We start from the raw sequence: 22,374 nt of genomic DNA on the forward strand, positions 1-22,374 counted from the left end.
ACTGTATTATCCTGTATTATCCTGTATCCTCTGTATTATACTGTGTCCTCTGTATTATACTGTATTGTCCTGTATCCTCTGTATTATACTGTATTATTCTGTATCCTCTGTATTATCCTGTATCCCCTGTATTATCCTGTATTATCCTGTATCCTCTGTATTATACTGTATTATCCTGTATCCGCTGTATTATCCTGTATCCTCTGTATTATCCTGCATCCTCTGTATTATACTGTATTATCCTGTATCCTCTGTATTATACTGTATTATCCTGTATCCCCTGTATTATCCTGTATCCTCTGTATTATCCTGCATCCTCTGTATTATACTGTATTATCTTGTATCCTCTGTATTATACTGTATTATCCTGTATCATCTGTATTATACTGTGTCCTCTGTATTATACTGTATTGTCCTGTATCCTCTGTATTATACTGTATTATCCTGTATCCTCTGTATTATCCTGTATCCCCTGTATTATCCTGTATCCTCTGTATTATACTGTATTATCCTGTACCCTCTGTATTATACTGTATTATCCTGTATCCCCTGTATTATCCTGTATCCTCTGTATTATCCTGCATCCTCTGTATTATACTGTATTATCCTGTATCCTCTGTATTATACTGTATTATCCTGTATCCCCTGTATTATCCTGTATCCTCTGTATTATCCTGCATCCTCTGTATTATACTGTATTATCCTGTATCATCTGTATTATACTGTGTCCTCTGTATTATACTGTATTGTCCTGTATCCTCTGTATTATACTGTATTATCTTGTATCCTCTGTATTATACTGTATTATCCTGTATCATCTGTATTATACTGTGTCCTCTGTATTATACTGTATTGTCCTGTATCCTCTGTATTATACTGTATTATCTTGTATCCTCTGTATTATACTGTATTATCCTGTATCATCTGTATTATACTGTGTCCTCTGTATTATACTGTATTGTCCTGTATCCTCTGTATTATACTGTATTATCCTGTATCCTCTGTATTATCCTGTATCCCCTGTATTATCCTGTATCCTCTGTATTATACTGTATTATCCTGTACCCTCTGTATTATACTGTATTATCCTGTATCCCCTGTATTATCCTGTATCCTCTGTATTATCCTGCATCCTCTGTATTATACTGTATTATCCTGTATCCTCTGTATTATCCTGTATCCTCTGTATTATCCTGTATCCCCTGTATTATCCTGTATCCTCTGTACTGTCCTGTATCCTCTGTATTATACTGTATTATCCTGTATCCTCTGTATTATACTGTATTATACTGTATCCTCTGTATTATACTGTATTATCCTGTATCCCCTGTATTATCCTGTATCCTCTGTATTATACTGTATTATCCTGTATCCTCTGTATTATACTGTATTATCCGGTGTCCTCTGTATTATACTGTATTATCCTGTATCCTCTGTATTATACTGTATTATACTGTGTCCTCTGTATTATTCTGTATTATCCTGTATTATCCTGTATCCTCTGTATTATCCTGTATCCTCTGCATTATCCTGTATTCTCTGCATTATCCTGTATTATCCTGTATCCTCTGTATTATACTGTATTATCCTGTATTATCCTGTATCCTCTGTATTATCCTGTATTATCCTGTATCCTCTGTATTATACTGTATTATCCTGTATTATCCTGTATCCTCTGTATTATACTGTGTCCTCTGTATTATACTGTATTGTCCTGTATCCTCTGTATTATACTGTATTATTCTGTATCCTCTGTATTATCCTGTATCCCCTGTATTATCCTGTATTATCCTGTATCCCCTGTATTATCCTGTATCCTCTGTATTATCCTGCATCCTCTGTATTATACTGTATTATCTTGTATCCTCTGTATTATACTGTATTACCCTGTATCATCTGTATTATACTGTGTCCTCTGTATTATACTGTATTGTCCTGTATCCTCTGTATTATACTGTATTATCCTGTATCCTCTGTATTATCCTGTATCCCCTGTATTATCCTGTATCCTCTGTATTATACTGTATTATCCTGTACCCTCTGTATTATACTGTATTATCCTGTATCCCCTGTATTATCCTGTATCCTCTGTATTATCCTGCATCCTCTGTATTATACTGTATTATCCTGTATCCTCTGTATTATACTGTATTATCCTGTATCCCCTGTATTATCCTGTATCCTCTGTATTATCCTGCATCCTCTGTATTATACTGTATTATCCTGTATCATCTGTATTATACTGTGTCCTCTGTATTATACTGTATTGTCCTGTATCCTCTGTATTATACTGTATTATCTTGTATCCTCTGTATTATACTGTATTATCCTGTATCATCTGTATTATACTGTGTCCTCTGTATTATACTGTATTGTCCTGTATCCTCTGTATTATACTGTATTATCCTGTATCCTCTGTATTATCCTGTATCCCCTGTATTATCCTGTATCCTCTGTATTATACTGTATTATCCTGTACCCTCTGTATTATACTGTATTATCCTGTATCCCCTGTATTATCCTGTATCCTCTGTATTATCCTGCATCCTCTGTATTATACTGTATTATCCTGTATCCTCTGTATTATCCTGTATCCTCTGTATTATCCTGTATCCCCTGTATTATCCTGTATCCTCTGTACTGTCCTGTATCCTCTGTATTATACTGTATTATCCTGTATCCTCTGTATTATACTGTATTATACTGTATCCTCTGTATTATACTGTATTATCCTGTATCCCCTGTATTATCCTGTATCCTCTGTATTATACTGTATTATCCTGTATCCTCTGTATTATACTGTATTATCCGGTGTCCTCTGTATTATCCTGTATCCCCTGTATTATCCTGTATCCTCTGTATTATACTGTATTATCCTGTACCCTCTGTATTATACTGTATTATCCTGTATCCCCTGTATTATCCTGTATCCTCTGTATTATCCTGCATCCTCTGTATTATACTGTATTATCCTGTATCCTCTGTATTATACTGTATTATCCTGTATCCTCTGTATTATCCTGTATCCCCTGTATTATCCTGTATCCTCTGTATTATACTGTATTATCCTGTACCCTCTGTATTATACTGTATTATCCTGTATCCCCTGTATTATCCTGTATCATCTGTATTATACTGTGTCCTCTGTATTATACTGTATTGTCCTGTATCCTCTGTATTATACTGTATTATCCTGTATCCTCTGTATTATCCTGTATCCCCTGTATTATCCTGTATCCTCTGTATTATACTGTATTATCCTGTACCCTCTGTATTATACTGTATTATCCTGTATCCCCTGTATTATCCTGTATCCTCTGTATTATCCTGCATCCTCTGTATTATACTGTATTATCCTGTATCCTCTGTATTATACTGTATTATCCTGTATCCCCTGTATTATCCTGTATCCTCTGTATTATCCTGCATCCTCTGTATTATACTGTATTATCCTGTATCATCTGTATTATACTGTGTCCTCTGTATTATACTGTATTGTCCTGTATCCTCTGTATTATACTGTATTATCTTGTATCCTCTGTATTATACTGTATTATCCTGTATCATCTGTATTATACTGTGTCCTCTGTATTATACTGTATTGTCCTGTATCCTCTGTATTATACTGTATTATCCTGTATCCTCTGTATTATCCTGTATCCCCTGTATTATCCTGTATCCTCTGTATTATACTGTATTATCCTGTACCCTCTGTATTATACTGTATTATCCTGTATCCCCTGTATTATCCTGTATCCTCTGTATTATCCTGCATCCTCTGTATTATACTGTATTATCCTGTATCCTCTGTATTATCCTGTATCCTCTGTATTATCCTGTATCCCCTGTATTATCCTGTATCCTCTGTACTGTCCTGTATCCTCTGTATTATACTGTATTATCCTGTATCCTCTGTATTATACTGTATTATACTGTATCCTCTGTATTATACTGTATTATCCTGTATCCCCTGTATTATCCTGTATCCTCTGTATTATACTGTATTATCCTGTATCCTCTGTATTATACTGTATTATCCGGTGTCCTCTGTATTATACTGTATTATCCTGTATCCTCTGTATTATACTGTATTATACTGTGTCCTCTGTATTATTCTGTATTATCCTGTATTATCCTGTATCCTCTGTATTATCCTGTATCCTCTGCATTATCCTGTATTCTCTGCATTATCCTGTATTATCCTGTATCCTCTGTATTATACTGTATTATCCTGTATTATCCTGTATCCTCTGTATTATCCTGTATTATCCTGTATCCTCTGTATTATACTGTATTATCCTGTATTATCCTGTATCCTCTGTATTATACTGTGTCCTCTGTATTATACTGTATTGTCCTGTATCCTCTGTATTATACTGTATTATTCTGTATCCTCTGTATTATCCTGTATCCCCTGTATTATCCTGTATTATCCTGTATCCCCTGTATTATCCTGTATCCTCTGTATTATCCTGCATCCTCTGTATTATACTGTATTATCTTGTATCCTCTGTATTATACTGTATTACCCTGTATCATCTGTATTATACTGTGTCCTCTGTATTATACTGTATTGTCCTGTATCCTCTGTATTATACTGTATTATCCTGTATCCTCTGTATTATCCTGTATCCCCTGTATTATCCTGTATCCTCTGTATTATACTGTATTATCCTGTACCCTCTGTATTATACTGTATTATCCTGTATCCCCTGTATTATCCTGTATCCTCTGTATTATCCTGCATCCTCTGTATTATACTGTATTATCCTGTATCCTCTGTATTATACTGTATTATCCTGTATCCCCTGTATTATCCTGTATCCTCTGTATTATCCTGCATCCTCTGTATTATACTGTATTATCCTGTATCATCTGTATTATACTGTGTCCTCTGTATTATACTGTATTGTCCTGTATCCTCTGTATTATACTGTATTATCTTGTATCCTCTGTATTATACTGTATTATCCTGTATCATCTGTATTATACTGTGTCCTCTGTATTATACTGTATTGTCCTGTATCCTCTGTATTATACTGTATTATCCTGTATCCTCTGTATTATCCTGTATCCCCTGTATTATCCTGTATCCTCTGTATTATACTGTATTATCCTGTACCCTCTGTATTATACTGTATTATCCTGTATCCCCTGTATTATCCTGTATCCTCTGTATTATCCTGCATCCTCTGTATTATACTGTATTATCCTGTATCCTCTGTATTATCCTGTATCCTCTGTATTATCCTGTATCCCCTGTATTATCCTGTATCCTCTGTACTGTCCTGTATCCTCTGTATTATACTGTATTATCCTGTATCCTCTGTATTATACTGTATTATACTGTATCCTCTGTATTATACTGTATTATCCTGTATCCCCTGTATTATCCTGTATCCTCTGTATTATACTGTATTATCCTGTATCCTCTGTATTATACTGTATTATCCGGTGTCCTCTGTATTATCCTGTATCCCCTGTATTATCCTGTATCCTCTGTATTATACTGTATTATCCTGTACCCTCTGTATTATACTGTATTATCCTGTATCCCCTGTATTATCCTGTATCCTCTGTATTATCCTGCATCCTCTGTATTATACTGTATTATCCTGTATCCTCTGTATTATACTGTATTATCCTGTATCCTCTGTATTATCCTGTATCCCCTGTATTATCCTGTATCCTCTGTATTATACTGTATTATCCTGTACCCTCTGTATTATACTGTATTATCCTGTATCCCCTGTATTATCCTGTATCATCTGTATTATACTGTGTCCTCTGTATTATACTGTATTGTCCTGTATCCTCTGTATTATACTGTATTATCCTGTATCCTCTGTATTATCCTGTATCCCCTGTATTATCCTGTATCCTCTGTATTATACTGTATTATCCTGTACCCTCTGTATTATACTGTATTATCCTGTATCCCCTGTATTATCCTGTATCCTCTGTATTATCCTGCATCCTCTGTATTATACTGTATTATCCTGTATCCTCTGTATTATACTGTATTATCCTGTATCCCCTGTATTATCCTGTATCCTCTGTATTATCCTGCATCCTCTGTATTATACTGTATTATCCTGTATCATCTGTATTATACTGTGTCCTCTGTATTATACTGTATTGTCCTGTATCCTCTGTATTATACTGTATTATCTTGTATCCTCTGTATTATACTGTATTATCCTGTATCATCTGTATTATACTGTGTCCTCTGTATTATACTGTATTGTCCTGTATCCTCTGTATTATACTGTATTATCCTGTATCCTCTGTATTATCCTGTATCCCCTGTATTATCCTGTATCCTCTGTATTATACTGTATTATCCTGTACCCTCTGTATTATACTGTATTATCCTGTATCCCCTGTATTATCCTGTATCCTCTGTATTATCCTGCATCCTCTGTATTATACTGTATTATCCTGTATCCTCTGTATTATCCTGTATCCTCTGTATTATCCTGTATCCCCTGTATTATCCTGTATCCTCTGTACTGTCCTGTATCCTCTGTATTATACTGTATTATCCTGTATCCTCTGTATTATACTGTATTATACTGTATCCTCTGTATTATACTGTATTATCCTGTATCCCCTGTATTATCCTGTATCCTCTGTATTATACTGTATTATCCTGTATCCTCTGTATTATACTGTATTATCCGGTGTCCTCTGTATTATACTGTATTATCCTGTATCCTCTGTATTATACTGTATTATACTGTGTCCTCTGTATTATTCTGTATTATCCTGTATTATCCTGTATCCTCTGTATTATCCTGTATCCTCTGTATTATACTGTATTATCCTGTATCCTCTGTATTATACTGTATTATCCTGTATCCTCTGTATTATCCTGTATCCTCTGTATTATCCTGTGTCCTCTGTATTATCCTGTATCCTCTGTATTATCCTGTATCCTCTTTATTATCCTGTATCCTCTGTATTATCCTGTATTATCCTGTGTCCTCCTGTATTATCCTGTGTCCTCTGTATTATCCTGTATCCTCTGTATTATCCTGTATTATCCTGTATCCTCTGTATTAGCCCGTGTCCCCCTGTATGATTTCTCTGTATCCCCTGATTCTCTATAGTTATCCTCTATTATCCTGTATCCTCAATGTTATGCTGTATTATCCTGTATCTGCTGTATTATCCTCGATCCTCTATTATCCTGTTTGGTTCCCCTGTATCCCCTGATTCTCTATTGTTATCCTCTATCCTCTATTATCCTCTATGATTTCCCTGTATCCCCTGATTCTCTATTGTTATACTCTGTCACGGGGTCCTTTTCCCATATCACACAATCAACAGAGCGAGAGATGGCTGTACAATCCAAAGAGCATTTATTCCATGCAAATCAAATGATCCATAACATAATCCACAAAACAGAGGGTAAAATTGTCCAGTAACACAAATATAGTCCAATAAGCAATAAATGTCCAGGTCTCTCTGAGAAGTCCCAGCTTCTCCCAGAGGTTCAATCCTTCTCACTTCAAGGTCTCCAAACAGACTGCCTGAATCTCCCAGGTAAGCAGAGAGTCCACAGTAGGTGGACTCTAGGCCCACCTCCCCCCACACCCAGGGACGGAAGCGCCTCAAGAGACTATAACCTTGCACAATAAGGGTTGATTACTTACAAACAATACAATGTACACAAAAGCAGTACAAATAATGGACAGTGAACCAAGCTTAAAATAGGAATCTGTACAGCAAGATACACCTCCCTCCCCCCCATATCCCACCATCACAACCTCTCCCTCCTTCTGAATAAGTGAGTATGCCATGAGGTCTACACAGACCTCTGGCCACCTCACGTAAGTCCATGTTGCTCAGCTGTGGATTGTCTATGGTTCTTCTTGCCGGGACAGTCAATCAGCGTTCTGGTGTTGGCTTCCCTGCTTGTATTGGATGGAGATGCTGTAGGGTTGTAAGGACAAGCTCCACCGCAGTAATCGTCCATTGTCCCCTGACATGCGGTTCAGCCATGTGAGGGGCTTGTGGTCTGTCACAATTGTAAAGTCTCTGTCATACAAGTAAGGTTGCAGTTTCTTCACTGCCCATACAATGGAAAGGCACTCCTTTTCGATGGTGGCATAGGCAACTCCCCGATCCAGTAGTTTTTGACTGACAAAAGCGACAGGGTGTTCCTCCCCGGCGGCATTCACCTGGCTAAGAACTGCCCCAATCCCGACTGTGGACGCATCTGTCTGTACGAGGAACCTGCACTTATAGTACAGAGTGGCCAATACAGGAGCAGTGATGAGGGCAGTCATTACTGCTGAGGAGGCATCCTCGCATGCAGTTGTCCACGTAACATTCCTAGGCATGTTCTTGCGGGTCAGGTCGGTTAGGGGCTTGGTGAAGGTGCGGAAATTAGGAACAAATTTTCTATAGTAACAAGCAGTCCCCAAAAAGGCAAGTACTTGCTTCTTAGTCTGGGGTCTACACCAGTTACTAATGGCTTCCACCTTGGCGGGCTCAGGCCTTAGGGTCCCTCCCGCTACTCTGTGCCCAAGGTACTGCACCTCAGCCATCCCCAACTGGCATTTATCAGGGCGAATGGTCAGTCCTGCAGTCAGGACACGGTCCAGCACTATGGCCAAGTGTTTAAGATGGTCCTCCCAGGTTGTGTTGAAAATGGCAATGTCGTCCAGATAAGCACAGGCAAAGTCCAGTCTCTGGAAGGTAGCAGGGGCATTGTTCATCTCAAACGGCATTCCCAGGAACTCAAATAGTCCAAAAGGGAGTAATGAAGGCGGAGCGCACCCGAGCATAGTCTGTTAGGGGTATCTGCCAGTACCCCTTACTCAAGTCTAACGTGGTTACAAATTGGGCACTAGCTAGCCGATCCAATGGGTCATCAATCCTGGGTATGGAGTAAGCATCACTCTTTGTGGCATCGATTAATCGCCGGTAATCCACACGGAATGTCGTTGTACCACCCTTTTTGGGCACCAGAATAACAGGAGAGGCCCAGGGGCTGTGAGATGGCTGAAAAACCCCCTGCTGTTTCATCTCCTCCAGTCCAGTCTTTATCATGCCTTGAACAGCCTCTGGGACCAGCAGCCTGCTGGATGGGACGTTGTCCAGAGGTTTCCACATGGTGGCTGGGGAAAATAGTCCGCCCCGGCTTTGAGGAGAAAGCTGAAGCCCTCAGTCTTAGTACAGAGATAATATTGTCCTTTTATATAGCCGATAAATGTGAGCCCAGAGGCACTTGTTCCAGGGATCCTCCCACTTGGGCGACCTGAAGAAGATCTGGGAGATACTCGTCTTCGGAGTTATCACTAGGGGGGTGCAGACGGCCAGCACAGGCAGAGATCGGTCATGATATTCTTTCAGCATATTGATGTGGACAGTCTTTTGTCGTCGACCACTAGGGTCCAGGGCAATGATGTAATTACTGTCATTAACTTTCTTGACAACCTGATAAGGGCCTTCCCACGCTGCTTGAAGCTTGTTGGCAGGGGAAGCAATAATCATGAGCACCTGTTGTCCTTGTATAAATTCCCGGGTCCTGGCTTTACGGTCATACCAGGTCTTTTGTCTGGACTGGGCCGTTCGCTGGGGTTCATTAGCCAAGGTAGCTAACTGGGTGAGACGGTCTCGGAACTCCAGGACATAGGGAAGGACAGGCACTCCGGTGTCTGAGACATCTCCCTCCCAGTGTTCCTTCAGTAGAGCGAGAGAACCACAGACCTTCCGTCCAAACAGTAGTTCAAAGGGTGAGAACCCTGTGGACTCCTGGGGAACCTCTCGATAGCGAAGAGGAGATGTGGCAGGTATTTTTCCCAGTCCTTTTCAATGTCAGCAAAAGCCTGCAGCATGTTTTTGAGGGTTCCATTAAAGCGTTCACATAGTTCGTTGGTCTGCGGGTGGTGTGACTGACTCGAACTCCATAGGTATGCCAGAGGGACTGAACCAGGTCTGACATAAAGTGGGTCCCTTGATCTGATAAAATTTCATTGGGGAACCCTACCCAAGTAAAGATGCTAACAAGAGCCTCGGCTACCTTTACGGCTGTAATACTGGACAGGGCCACGGCTTCAGGATACCGAATGACATAGTCCATTGTCAGGATGTATTTTTTCCCCAACCGGCTGGGGTGGGCCAGAGGTCCTATGATGTCCACAGCTACACGATGAAATGGTTCTTCAATTATGGGCAGGGGTTGCAGAGGTACCTTGTGTCGGGCTCCGGGATTCCGCATTCGCTGGCACACATTGCAGGTGCGGCAATAATGGGCTACCGACTGCGAAATGCCAGGCCAGTAAAAACTTTGGGTGAGTCTCTTTTCAGTCCTTTTCCTCCCTTGGTGCCCAGCCAAGGGGATGTCATGGGCCAGTTGTAGTAGCTGTGCCCTGTGCTTCTGGGGAACAATGAGTTGTCTAGTGGCCATGTCAGGGATGTCGTTACCACTGGCCTTTGTGACACGATAATGTAATCCCTGTTCTCGGGTGAAGCAGTCTCCATTATCTGCCCAGTCTCTGCCCTTAACCTAAGGGCTGCCAAGGTCGTGTCACCTTCTATTTCTCTTCTAAACTCCTCTCTATCCCAAGACTCTCCCAATGTAGTAGCAGGGAACGGATTGCTTACCGACTCTGATGGAGGTTGTGATGGTTGCTCCCCGGTGAAGTCCTGATGTTGTGGTGCTTGCATTGCTTGTAGTCGGGTGACGGCTCCCACAAAATGGCACTGTAACTCTCCAATGTGGTTTCCCAGGAGGATATCAGCAGGCAATCCTCCCATAACTCCAATCCAGCAGTATTTCCCCAAAACCATAATCCAACCGCACAGAAGCTCACGGTATATATTTGCGAGTGTCTCCTGCCAGGACAATGGGGATTCCAGGGCCCTGGAGAATTGCCTTTGGTCGAACTAGACGAGGGTCAGCGATAGTCAGGAAGGTCTCTGTGTCTCTAAATCCCGACACTTTCTATCCATTGATCAAGGCATCCTGCAGGTGACGTTTCCGTTGATCAAAGTAGCTTGGGGACAAAGGCAGCAGGCAGTACACTCCAGAAGGTATGTCTATGGTGCAGGGGTTGGCAGTCCACTCCGGTGAAGTTTGTGATAGCTCTTCCTCAGGCGGAATGGAGTGAACAAAATGCACCGGACGAGGTGGAGGTGCGTGGGGCTACCCTCGAGTCCTTGTGGGACAACTGTATTGCAGGTGCCCAGGTTGCTCGCACCCATAACATCTCCTCTCTGTGATTCCCACTGGGCGTGGTCGGAACTGTTGGGGCCCAGGATTGGGAGCCGTGGTTGTCATCGGCCTGTGCCTGGTTGGAGGGGCAGATATAACTGGAGAGGGCCGGGGCGTAGGAGCAGGCTGTGGCTTATTGTCCAGAAGCCCCCTCCATTGCGGTCGGATAGTAAGGGCCTCATCAGCCAGGGCAGCAGCTCTATCCAAGGTGTGTGGCGTGTGCTCTCTGACCCATTCCCGTATTTCTGAGGGACACTTGGAAAGAAATTGTTCTATAAGAAATACCTGTATAATGTCTTCCACAGTGAAGGTGTCTTCTGCTTCCAGCCATCTCCGACATGCCTGAGACATCTTATGGGCATACATCCTAAACGATCCCCCCGTGGTGCATGGGAGGTCTCGGAACTGTGCCCTATGTGAGTCTGGGGTGATGGCATGGTAATCCAGGATAGTCTGCTTTACAATGTTGTAATCCTGGTTCTTCTGTGAGTCAATGATGCGATAAGCCTCTGCCAGGCCAGGCTTCCGTTCAGGAGTCGCACTAACAAACGCATCCAGCCAGAGCACCTCCATCACTGCACACTGCTGCTCAAAGTCCTTGAAGAACCCTTCCACATCTCCGGAAGCCTCATCACATGGCTTGAAGTCCCCCCGGGTGATCAGCACAGGCTCCCGGATCGCTGGGTTTACACTCCAACTCATATTACTCCTTCTGTCCGACTCCATTGCTTCTGGTCTCCTCTGTGCTCGGCGAGCAGCCTGCTCCTTATATTCCTGAGATACGCTGGGGCCAAGAACCGCCATCTCTTCTTCATACCACACCAACCACTGACTTTTTGGGGCAGGGATCGCCGTCTCCGGTGCTTGTCTGTTAGACATCTGGGAGGAGGTGGACTGGCTCTCACCCACCAGTAGATCAATTAAGGCCTCTTTAGTCAGTCCCTGGTAGCTCAGGCCCAGATCTCTGGCTCTCTCCTGTAGACAGGATGCAGTCCAGTCTCTGTACTCACTCTGTTGGTGGAAATCCATTGGGCTGCGCTCTGTTGATCCCACCATGCCACCAGTTGTGACAGGGTCTTTCTCCCATATCACACGATCAACAGAGTGAGTGATGGCTGTACAATCCAAAGAGCATTTATTTCAAGCAAATCAAATGGTCCATAACATAATCCACAAAACAGAGGGTAAAATTAGTCCAGTAACACAAATATAGTCCGGTAACTGATAAATATCCAGGTCTCTCTGAGAAGTACCAGCCTCTCCCAGAGGTTCAATCCTTCTCACTTCAAGTTCTCCAAACAGACTCCTGAATCCCCCAGGTAAGCAGAGAGTTTATAGTAGGTGGACTCTAGGCCCACCTCCCCCCACACCCAGGGACGGAAGCGCCTCAAGAGGCTATTACCTTGCACTATAGGGGGTGATTACTTACAAACAATACAATGTACACACAAGCAGTACAAATAATGGACAGTGAACCAATCTTAAAATAGGAATCTGTACAGCAAGATACACCTCCACCATATCCCACCATCACATCCTCTATTACCCTGTATGACGTTCCTGTGTCCCCTGTATGATTTCCCTGTATCCCCTATCGTTATCCTCTATCCTCTATTATCCTGTATGATTTTCCTGTATCCCCTGATTCTCTATCTCCTGACATATTTTTTTCTCCTCGCAGGTCTTGGGTCTGGATTTATTTTTGGGCACCAGCAGTCGGTGGCCGGCTCTGTTTTGGGTAACGCTCATCCCGGCGGCTCTCCAGTCTATTTTACTGCCGTTTTGCCCGGAGAGCCCTCGTTTCCTGTACATCGTGTGTGAGCAGGAGGGCCAGGCCCGGACCAGTGAGTGTGCGCTCCATTGTGTGCATATAATACCGCACATGGGGCATATAGCGGCCAGCTGGCACCGGTTCCCTGTACGCTTAGTTGCCGATTTCCCATCTCGCAGGTTTGCGGCGTCTCACTGGCCTCCTGGACGTCTCAGAAGATCTTTCAGAAATGAAGGAAGAGAAAAGACAGATGGACACACAACAGAAAGTCTCCATTCTGCAGATCTTCCGCTCCCGAACCTACAGACAACCCATCATTGTGGCCATTGTCCTGCAGCTCTCCCAGCAGTTGTCTGGTATTAATGCGGTAAGCTTGCCCCGCCCCCTGCATGGTGAGTCTGACAGAAGAGATATGACCCCGCCCCCTGCAGGGTGATACAGATAGTAGAGAGATATGACCCCGCCCCCTGCAGGGTGATATAGATAGTAGAGATATATGACTCAGTTCCCTGCAGGCTGATACAGATAGTAGGGAGCTATGACCCCACTCCCTGCAGTGTGAGACTGACAGGAGAGATATGACCCCACCCCCTGCAGGGTGATACAGATAGTAGGGAGCTATGACCCCTCCCCCTGCAGTGTGAGACTGACAGAAGGAAGCTATGACCCCGCCCCCTGCAGGGTGATACAGATAGTAGGGAGCTATGACCCCACCCCCTGCAGGGTGAAACTGACAGAAGAAAGCTAAGACTCTGCCCCCTGCAGGGTGAGACTGACAGGAAGAAGCTGTGACCCCGCCCCCTGCAGTGTGATACAGATAGTAGGATCTATGACCCCGCCCCCTGCAGGGTGAGAGTGACAGAAGAAAGCTAAGACTCCGCCCTCTGCAGGGTGAGACTGACAGGAAGAAGCTATGACCCTGCCCCATGCAGAGTGAGACTGACAGAAGAAAGCTAATACTCCGCCCCCTGCAGTGTGAGACTGACAGAAGGAAGCTATGACCCCGCCCCCTGCAGGGTGATACAGATAGTAGGGAGCTATGACCCCACCCCCTGCAGGGTGAAACTGACAGAAGAAAGCTAAGACTCCGCCCCCTGCAGGGTGAGACTGACAGGAAGAAGCTGTGACCCCGCCCCCTGCAGTGTGATACAAATAGTAGGATCTATGACCCCGCCCCCTGCAGGGTGAGAGTGACAGAAGAAAGCTAAGACTCCGCCCTCTGCAGGGTGAGACTGACAGGAAGAAGCTATGACCCTGCCCCATGCAGAGTGAGACTGACGGAAGAAAGCTAATACTCCGCCCCCTGCAGAGTGAGACTGACAGGAGGAAGCTATGACCCTGCCCCCTGCAGTGTGATACAGATAGTAGGAGCTATGACCCCGCTCCCTGCAGGGTGATAGCGATAGTAGGAGCTATGACCCCGCCTCCTGTAGGGTGATAGTGATAGTAGGAGCTATGACCCCGCCCCCTGCAGGGTGATAGTGATAGTAGGAGCTATGAACCCGCCCCCTGCAGGATGATAGCGATAGTAGGAGCTATGATCCCGCCCCCTGCAGGGTGATAGCGATAGTAGAAGCTATGAACCCGCCTCCTGTAGGGTGATAGTGATAGTAGGAGCTATGACCCCGCCCCTAGCAGGGTGATAGCGATAGTAGGAGCTATGTCCCCTACTCACAGCGGATTGAGTCATGTGACCACTTCCTTGAGTTGCGTCGTTAGTACCTCGCCGAGGAGCTTCTCTTCCGGAGTCTCTCCATGTTCACTGAGATACTACAGCTTCATTGAGAGAAGCCGGTGGAGAAGCTCGCTATCACCTGAGTATGAAACACGCAGAGCCGAATCCTGAGAGTGAGCATATTACACGCTGTTAGAATTGGGCTAACGTGCTTTCATGTTATTTTTGAATGCAATGTCCAGGTTTGGGATGAGTCTACCCTTAATCTCAAACATTTACCCGGACGCAGATCCCCATGAGTCTGGGGGGACCCGGATACTGTGCTGGATAGGGGCATTAGAGCAGGCGCGTTATACTTAGTCTCCCACGCGATGGTAACACTACTTCCGGGGCCACTCATTACCCTCATACATATTCACAGCTTTTCCCGCCCACCGTCTGTCCTGGTGTGATTGGTTGCACTCAGACTGCACCCCCACCCTGTGTGACAGTGTGTGTGACTGCTTAGAATCGCACACGCTATCTGTGGATGTATAAGTGTAAAAATAAATAAATTGTCATAGGGTCCTCCCGTATTATGATACCAGCACAGATAAAGCCACGGCTACAGGCTGCACCCCCAGCCCTGCGCTTATCTCAACTGTGCATCAAAATAAGAGGAACCGCATGCAGCTTTTTTTTTTTAAATTTAATAACTAACTTTAAAAAAAGGCGTGTGGACCCCCCCAATTTTGATATCCAGCCATGATAAAGCCAGCAGCTGGGGGCTGGTATTCCCATGCTGGGAAGGCCTATGGTTACTGGGTTACATAGTTACATAGTTACATAGTTACTAAGGTTGAAAAAAGACCTAGGTCCATCCAGTTCAACCTTCCTCCACCAGTTCTACATTTAGTCACTAAGTCATTTATAACCAACAATGTTGTGTGTAGTGAGGAAATCATCCAGCCCTTTTTTAAAAGCTGTTATAGTATCTGCCATTACTACCTCTTGTGGTAGTGTATTCCACAGTCTGACCGCTCTAACTGTAAAGAACCCTTTCCTATTTAGGTTTCGGAATCGCTTTTCTTCCCCCGCCGTGAGTGCCCCCTGGTCCTTAGTATTGTTTTCGGAAGAAATAAGTCATGTGCCAGTCCTTTGTATTGACCACACATGTATTTATACATATAAATGAGATCTCCTCTGAGACGTCTTTTTTCTAAGCTAAACATATCTAACTTTTTCAACCTGCCATCATATGTGAGGCCTTCCATTCCTTGTAATAGTCTAGTTGCCCGCCTTTGAACTGACTAACTTCTGAATGTCCTTTTTAAAATGTGGAGCCCAAAACTGGATCCCGTATTCCAGATGTGGCCTTACAAGTGATTTATAGAGGGGTAACAATACGTTGGGATCACGGGATCTAATCTCTCTTTTTATACACCCTAGAATCTTGTTTGCTTTTGCAGCTGCTGCTCAGCTTATTTGTAATGAGAATACCCAAGTCCTTCTCCTGTTCTGTAGTCCCGAGTTTACTTCCATTTAATGTATACGCAGCTATAGGATTACTCCGTCCTAGGTGCATTACTTTACATTTATCAACATTAAATCTCATTTGCCAAGTATCTGCCCATTCTGACATCTTATCCAGATCTTTTTGTAATATTGTACTATCCAGGTCAGTTTTTAATATCCTACATAGTTTGGTGTCATCGGCAAAGACTGACACTGTACTATCAATCCCATCCACAAGGTCATTAATAAAGAGAGTAAAAAGAATCGGTCCAAGCACAGATCCCTGCGGCACCCCACTGCTGACTATAGCCCATTTAGAGAATGTACCATTTATGACTACTCTTTGTTTCCTATCTTTTAGCCAATTCCTTACCCAGTTGCATAGAGAAACCAAGGAAAAAATTGTGAAAAAATACCCCGCTGTAACTAAATAAAAGCATAGTGCATATAAACATAGGGTACTTAGTAAACACTGTTTTTGATCAAAAAAAGCATAAAGCTATCCCACCAACGCCAAGGTGTACCCAGTTGGGATAGTACCTACACTCTCTAATATTAAAACCTTACCATGGGTCTAAAATAGGCCTCAATGTGGCTAAGGGCTGAGAGCGACCGGGTCCCAACAGGACACACACAGTCAGGGGGATTCACAGAATGAAATGTCCAGCTCGCTGAGAAGGGGGCCACTCCCTGTTTGTACTGAATACAAAAAAACTACATAAAAACAAAAAAGTGAGCCGGAGTATGAGATGGTATACATGGTACTTGTGAGACCATGTTCACACTGGCCATGAGACAAAGAGAAACCAAGGAAAAAATTGTGAAAAAATACCCCGCTGTAACTAAATAAAAGCATAGTGCATATAAACATAGGGTACTTAGTAAACACTGTTTTTGATCAAAAAAAGCATAAAGCTATCCCACCAACGCCAAGGTGTACCCAGTTGGGATAGTACCTACACTCTCTAATATTAAAACCTTACCATGGGTCTAAAATAGGCCTCAATGTGGCTAAGGGCTGAGAGCGACCGGGTCCCAACAGGACACACACAGTCAGGGGGATTCACAGAATGAAATGTCCAGCTCGCTGAGAAGGGGGCCACTCCCTGTTTGTACTGAATACAAAAAAACTACATAAAAACAAAAAAGTGAGCCGGAGTATGAGATGGTATACATGGTACTTGTGAGACCATGTTCACACTGGCCATGAGACAAAGAGAAACCAAGGAAAAAATTGTGAAAAAATACCCCGCTGTAACTAAATAAAAGCATAGTGCATATAAACATAGGGTACTTAGTAAACACTGTTTTTGATCAAAAAAAGCATAAAGCTATCCCACCAACGCCAAGGTGTACCCAGTTGGGATAGTACCTACACTCTCTAATATTAAAACCTTACCATGGGTCTAAAATAGGCCTCAATGTGGCTAAGTGCTGAGAGCGACCGGGTCCCAACAGGACACACACAGTCAGGGGGATTCACAGAATGAAATGTCCAGCTCGCTGAGAAGGGGGCCACTCCCTGTTTGTACTGAATACAAAAAAACTTACCTTCCTTACCCAGTTGCATATAGTTTCCCCTAGTCCTTGCTTCTGGAGCTTTAGTATAAGGCTATTATGTGGTACAGTATCAAATGCCTTTGCAAAGTCCAAATAAATCACATCAGCTGCATTACCAATATCCAGGTTTGCACTTACCCCCTCATAGAACCCCAACAGGTTGGTTAGACACGACTTATCTTTCATGAATCCATGCTGTTTGTCAGTTATCATATTATTTTCTGCAATATATTTTTGCATGTCATCCCTTAAAATGCCCTCAAAAACTTTGCATACTACTGATGTCAGGCTTACTGGACGGTAGTTGCCTGGATCTACCCTCTTACCTTTCTTAAATATCGGTACCACATCAGCAATCCTCCAATCCTGAGGCACCAACCCTGTTACAAGTGAGTCTAAAAAGATGAGATACAGCGGTCTGTCGATTACGGAGCTCAATTCCCTCAATATTCGTGGATGAATGCCATCTGGCCCTGGGGATTTGTCAATGTTTAATTTACTCAGACGTAGGCGTACTTCTTCTTGTGTTAAATTAATTATATCGGGTGGTGGACTTTGATTTTTCACTTGTTGAATGATCCCTGGTACAGTCAGTTCCTTGGTGAATACAGATGAGAAATGCCTATTTAATATCTCAGTCTTTTGTTTGTCCTCTATAACTAACTTGTTATTATATTTTAAGGGTCCGATACTATCCTTTGTTTTCCTTTTGGCATTAATGTATTTATAAAAGATTTTGGGATTTATTTTAATGTCATTGGCGATTTTTGTTTCAGTAGCTAGTTTTGCTTGTTTGATTTCTTTTTTGCATTGCCTATTGATATCTTTATACTCCTGCAATGCTATTTCTGTATTCTCAGCCTTTAAGATTTTAAACGCCCTTTGTTTTTGTTTTATTATACTTTGTACAGTCTTATTTATCCATAGTGGTTTCTCTTTATTCCTGGACATTTTATTACCAGAGGGTATACGTTTTTTACAGGACTCTAGCAGTATATCCTTAAACTTACCCCATTTATGTTCGGTATCCCCAGTTACCATGACTCTGTCCCAATCCAGACATTTAAGCTCTTCCCTTAATTTGTTGAAATCAGCTTTCCTAAAATTCCAGGTTTTAGCTTTTCCCCCTTTGAAATGTTCTATTGAATATTATGTCGAAGCTTCCCATATTATGATCGCTGGTGCCCAAGTGCTCCCGGACCTGTGAAGTGCTCCCGGACCTGTAGATCTGAAATTGTATCCGGTCTATTTGACAGGACCAGATCTAGCAAATTATCTCCCCTCGTCGGTTCATCTACCATCTGAGAGAGGAAATGGTCTTGAATGGTAGATAAGAACTTACAGCTTTTAGCAGAACCAGAAGATTCTATGTCCCACTATATGTCTGGATAGTTGAAATCCCCCATAATAAGAACCCGATTATTATTATTAGCTGCCTTTTCCATGTGTTCCAGCATTTCACCCTCTATTTGTTCAGGTATGTTAGGAGGCTTATAGCAAACTCCAATTAGCATTTTTCCATTATTCCCCTCCCCATGTACATTTACCCATACTGACTGTACATTGTTGCTGTTCCCCTCAATGTCATCATACAACACAGGTTTTAGGTTAGATTTGATAAATATACACACCCCACCACCTTTTTGGCCTTTCCTGTCCTTCCTAAATGTACTATAACCCTGTATGTTTGTCACCCAGTCATGGCTTTCATCCAGCCAGGTTTCCGTAATGCCCACCACATCATAATCCATGGTTGACATAAGAGTCTCTAATTCATTCATTTTGTTTGCAAGACTTCTTGCATTTGCCAGTAGACATTTAATCCTATTAACACCTTTATTACTCCTAGCCTTCCTTGTATGTCCCATCCCCCCCCTAATCCTTCATTCACCCCTACCGTCTCCCTGTCTCTATCTGCTCTATCTATCCCCTTATTTGCTCCACTACCCTCCCTTCCCCTAGCCTAAAAATAGCAGCCTGCAGCCGCCCAGAATTGTTGCATCCATTAGATGTGGCAATTCCGCGGTACTTTTCCCAGCTCATCCTGATTGCACTGGTGCGGTGGAAATCAGGGTAATATAAGGGGTTAATGGCAGCTCACAGCTGCCACTAAGCCCTAGATTAGTAATGAGTGGGGATCTATGAAACCAGTCACCCATTACTAATCTTTAAGTGAAAAGAAAACACCGAAAAAAATCTATTTGAAATAAAATGCAAACACCCCCCTCCCCCTCCAACACCCGCTTTCTCCTCTATATTACCCCCCCAACCACCCAGGTCTACTGTAATCCACACAAAGTCCCATGATGATTCAATTGGTGGTAATTTGGTTCTCCCAGCCTAAAAATAGCAGCCTGCAACCGCCCAGAATTGTTGCATCCATTAGATGTGACAATCCCGGAACTTTACTCAGCTCATTCCGATTTCCCTGGTGTGATGACAATTGAGGTAATAAGGGGATAATGACAGTTCACAGCTGCTACTAAGCCCTAGATTAGTAATGGGAGGTGTCTGAGACCCCCCCCATCACTAATCTGTAAATGAAAAGAAATAAACACCAACATCGAAAAAAAATCCTTTTAAAAAATAAATACCACAGGTAAAGTGACCTCAGGTGACCTCATTAAACTCAGTTCACCTGATGTGATTTTTTTTGCCAGGAGATACAGATTTGGTGCAGGAATATGTGTATAAATTTCAGCATCAAATCTGCATTTCTTGGCAAAAAAAACCGCACAAAAACGGTTTTTACGCAATTTCAATGCAGTTTTATGCAAAGAGGTGCAAATTTCATGCTGAAATGTCTACATCAGATTTCTGCACCAAATTTGCATCTCCTTGCAGAAAGCCGCACGAAAATGTTTTTTTGAGGGTTTTTTTTTGCCAAGAGATGCAGATATGGTGCTGAAATTTATTCACCATATTCCTGCACCAAATCTGCACCTCCTAGCAAAAAAAATGCATCAAAATTGCATACTGTCTTGATGCGTTTTTTTGTCAGAAGATGCAAATTTTGTGCAGGAATATGGTATATAAATTTCAGCATCAAATCTGCATCTCTTGGGGGAAGAAAAAACAGTTTTCTGTTAGGAGATGTAACTCCTGAAACTGCAAAATGTAGCAGAGCCAGAATCATCATGGGACTTTGTGTGGATTACAGTAGACCTGGGTGGTTGGGGGGTTAATATAGAGGAGAAAGCGGGTGTTGGAGGGGGAGGGGGGTGTTTGCATTTTATTTCAAATAGATTTTTTTCGGTGTTTTCTTTTCACTTAAAGATTAGTAATGGGTGACTGGTCTCATAGATCCCCACTCATTACTAATCTAGGGCTTAGTGGCAGCTGTGAGCTGCCATTAACCCCTTATATTACCCTGATTTCCACCGCACCAGTGCAATCAGGATGAGCTGGGAAAAGTACCGCGGAATTGTCACATCTAATGGATGCAACAATTCTGGGCGGCTACAGGCTGCTATTTTTAGGCTGGGGGAACCCAGTAACCATAGGCCTTCCCAGCATAAGAATACCAGCCCCCAACTGTTGGCTTTATCATGGCTGGTTATCAAAATTGGGGGGGATCACTCGCTGTTGTTTGTTTTTTTAAATAATGTTTTTAAATAATTTTTTTAAAAGCCGCATGCGGTCCCTTTTTATTTTATTACACAGGCAAGATATGCGCATGGCTGGGAGCTGTAGTCTGTAGCCATATGCTTAATCTGTGGTGGGTATCATAATATGGGGGCTTACTATTTTTTTAAAATTCTTTATGTATTTTTACATCACTATAGACATGTAGACAGCGTGATTGATTCCAAGCAGTCAGACACGCTGTCTCACACAGTGGGGGCGAGGTTTGACTGCAATCAGTCAGACGCCAAGACAGACGGTGGGCGGGGGAAGCAGTGAATATGTATGAGGGTGATGAGTGGCCCTGGAAGTAGTGTTACCACCTCGCAGGAGAATCTGTAAGTATAACACTCCTACTTTATTCCCTATTTTCTGTCTTTTTCTTTTTTAATTATCCAGGTGGCCGTATCTGGATAATTACACTGAGTTCCATGAGAACTCAAGGCCCTGTTACACGCTACGATTTATCTGACGATATGTCGCCGGGGTCACGGTTTTCGTGACGCACTTCCGTTGTTGTTAGCGACGTCGTTGCGTTTGACACCTACGTGCGACTGCGATTGTAAAAATAGCGAAAATCGTTGATCGTTGACACGCCGTTCATTTTCAAAATATTGTTCGTTGTTTTGAACACAGCAGACATATTGTTACGTTTGACACCCTGCCAACAATGAACAACATCGTTAGTGCGTCCGTCATCAGCAACGCGGGCGTGTCGTTACGATCAATGCTCCACGCCTCCTCCGCTCTGATTGGTGGTCCCAACTGCGTTCTGATTTGGCAGCAATGGTTGATAATTATACGCCTCTTTCGTTGCCGGAATTGTTGGGAGGAATGCTGTGTGATAATGTCCACATGACCGCCTTGGTCAAACAATATATCGCTGAACGATGTAGCGTCGTTTGTGAGATGGGTACGTGTGACCGCTACAAAACAACCTATGAGCGATCTCGGCAAATCGTAACAACGATCTGGGTGTGTCACATCGCTAACGAGATCGCTAGCCATATCGTTGTGTGTAAA

General features: G+C 42.9%; 1 protein-coding gene across 4 annotated transcripts in view; it reads left to right on the forward strand.

The window, feature by feature from the left end:
* Nucleotides 1-22,374, forward strand: part of SLC2A4 (solute carrier family 2 member 4) — a 322,167-nt gene that overhangs the window by 265,617 nt on the left and 34,176 nt on the right. For all 4 annotated transcript variants that reach the window (XM_075346784.1, XM_075346782.1, XM_075346783.1 and 1 more), the window contains 2 exons: nucleotides 12,909-13,071; nucleotides 13,178-13,365. In XM_075346784.1, coding sequence (XP_075202899.1) covers nucleotides 12,909-13,071; nucleotides 13,178-13,365 — 351 coding nt within the window. The remainder of the gene's footprint in view (nucleotides 1-12,908; nucleotides 13,072-13,177; nucleotides 13,366-22,374) is intronic.

This window comes from Anomaloglossus baeobatrachus, chromosome 4, assembly GCF_048569485.1.
Source record: "Anomaloglossus baeobatrachus isolate aAnoBae1 chromosome 4, aAnoBae1.hap1, whole genome shotgun sequence".
NCBI lineage: Eukaryota > Metazoa > Chordata > Amphibia > Anura > Aromobatidae > Anomaloglossus > Anomaloglossus baeobatrachus.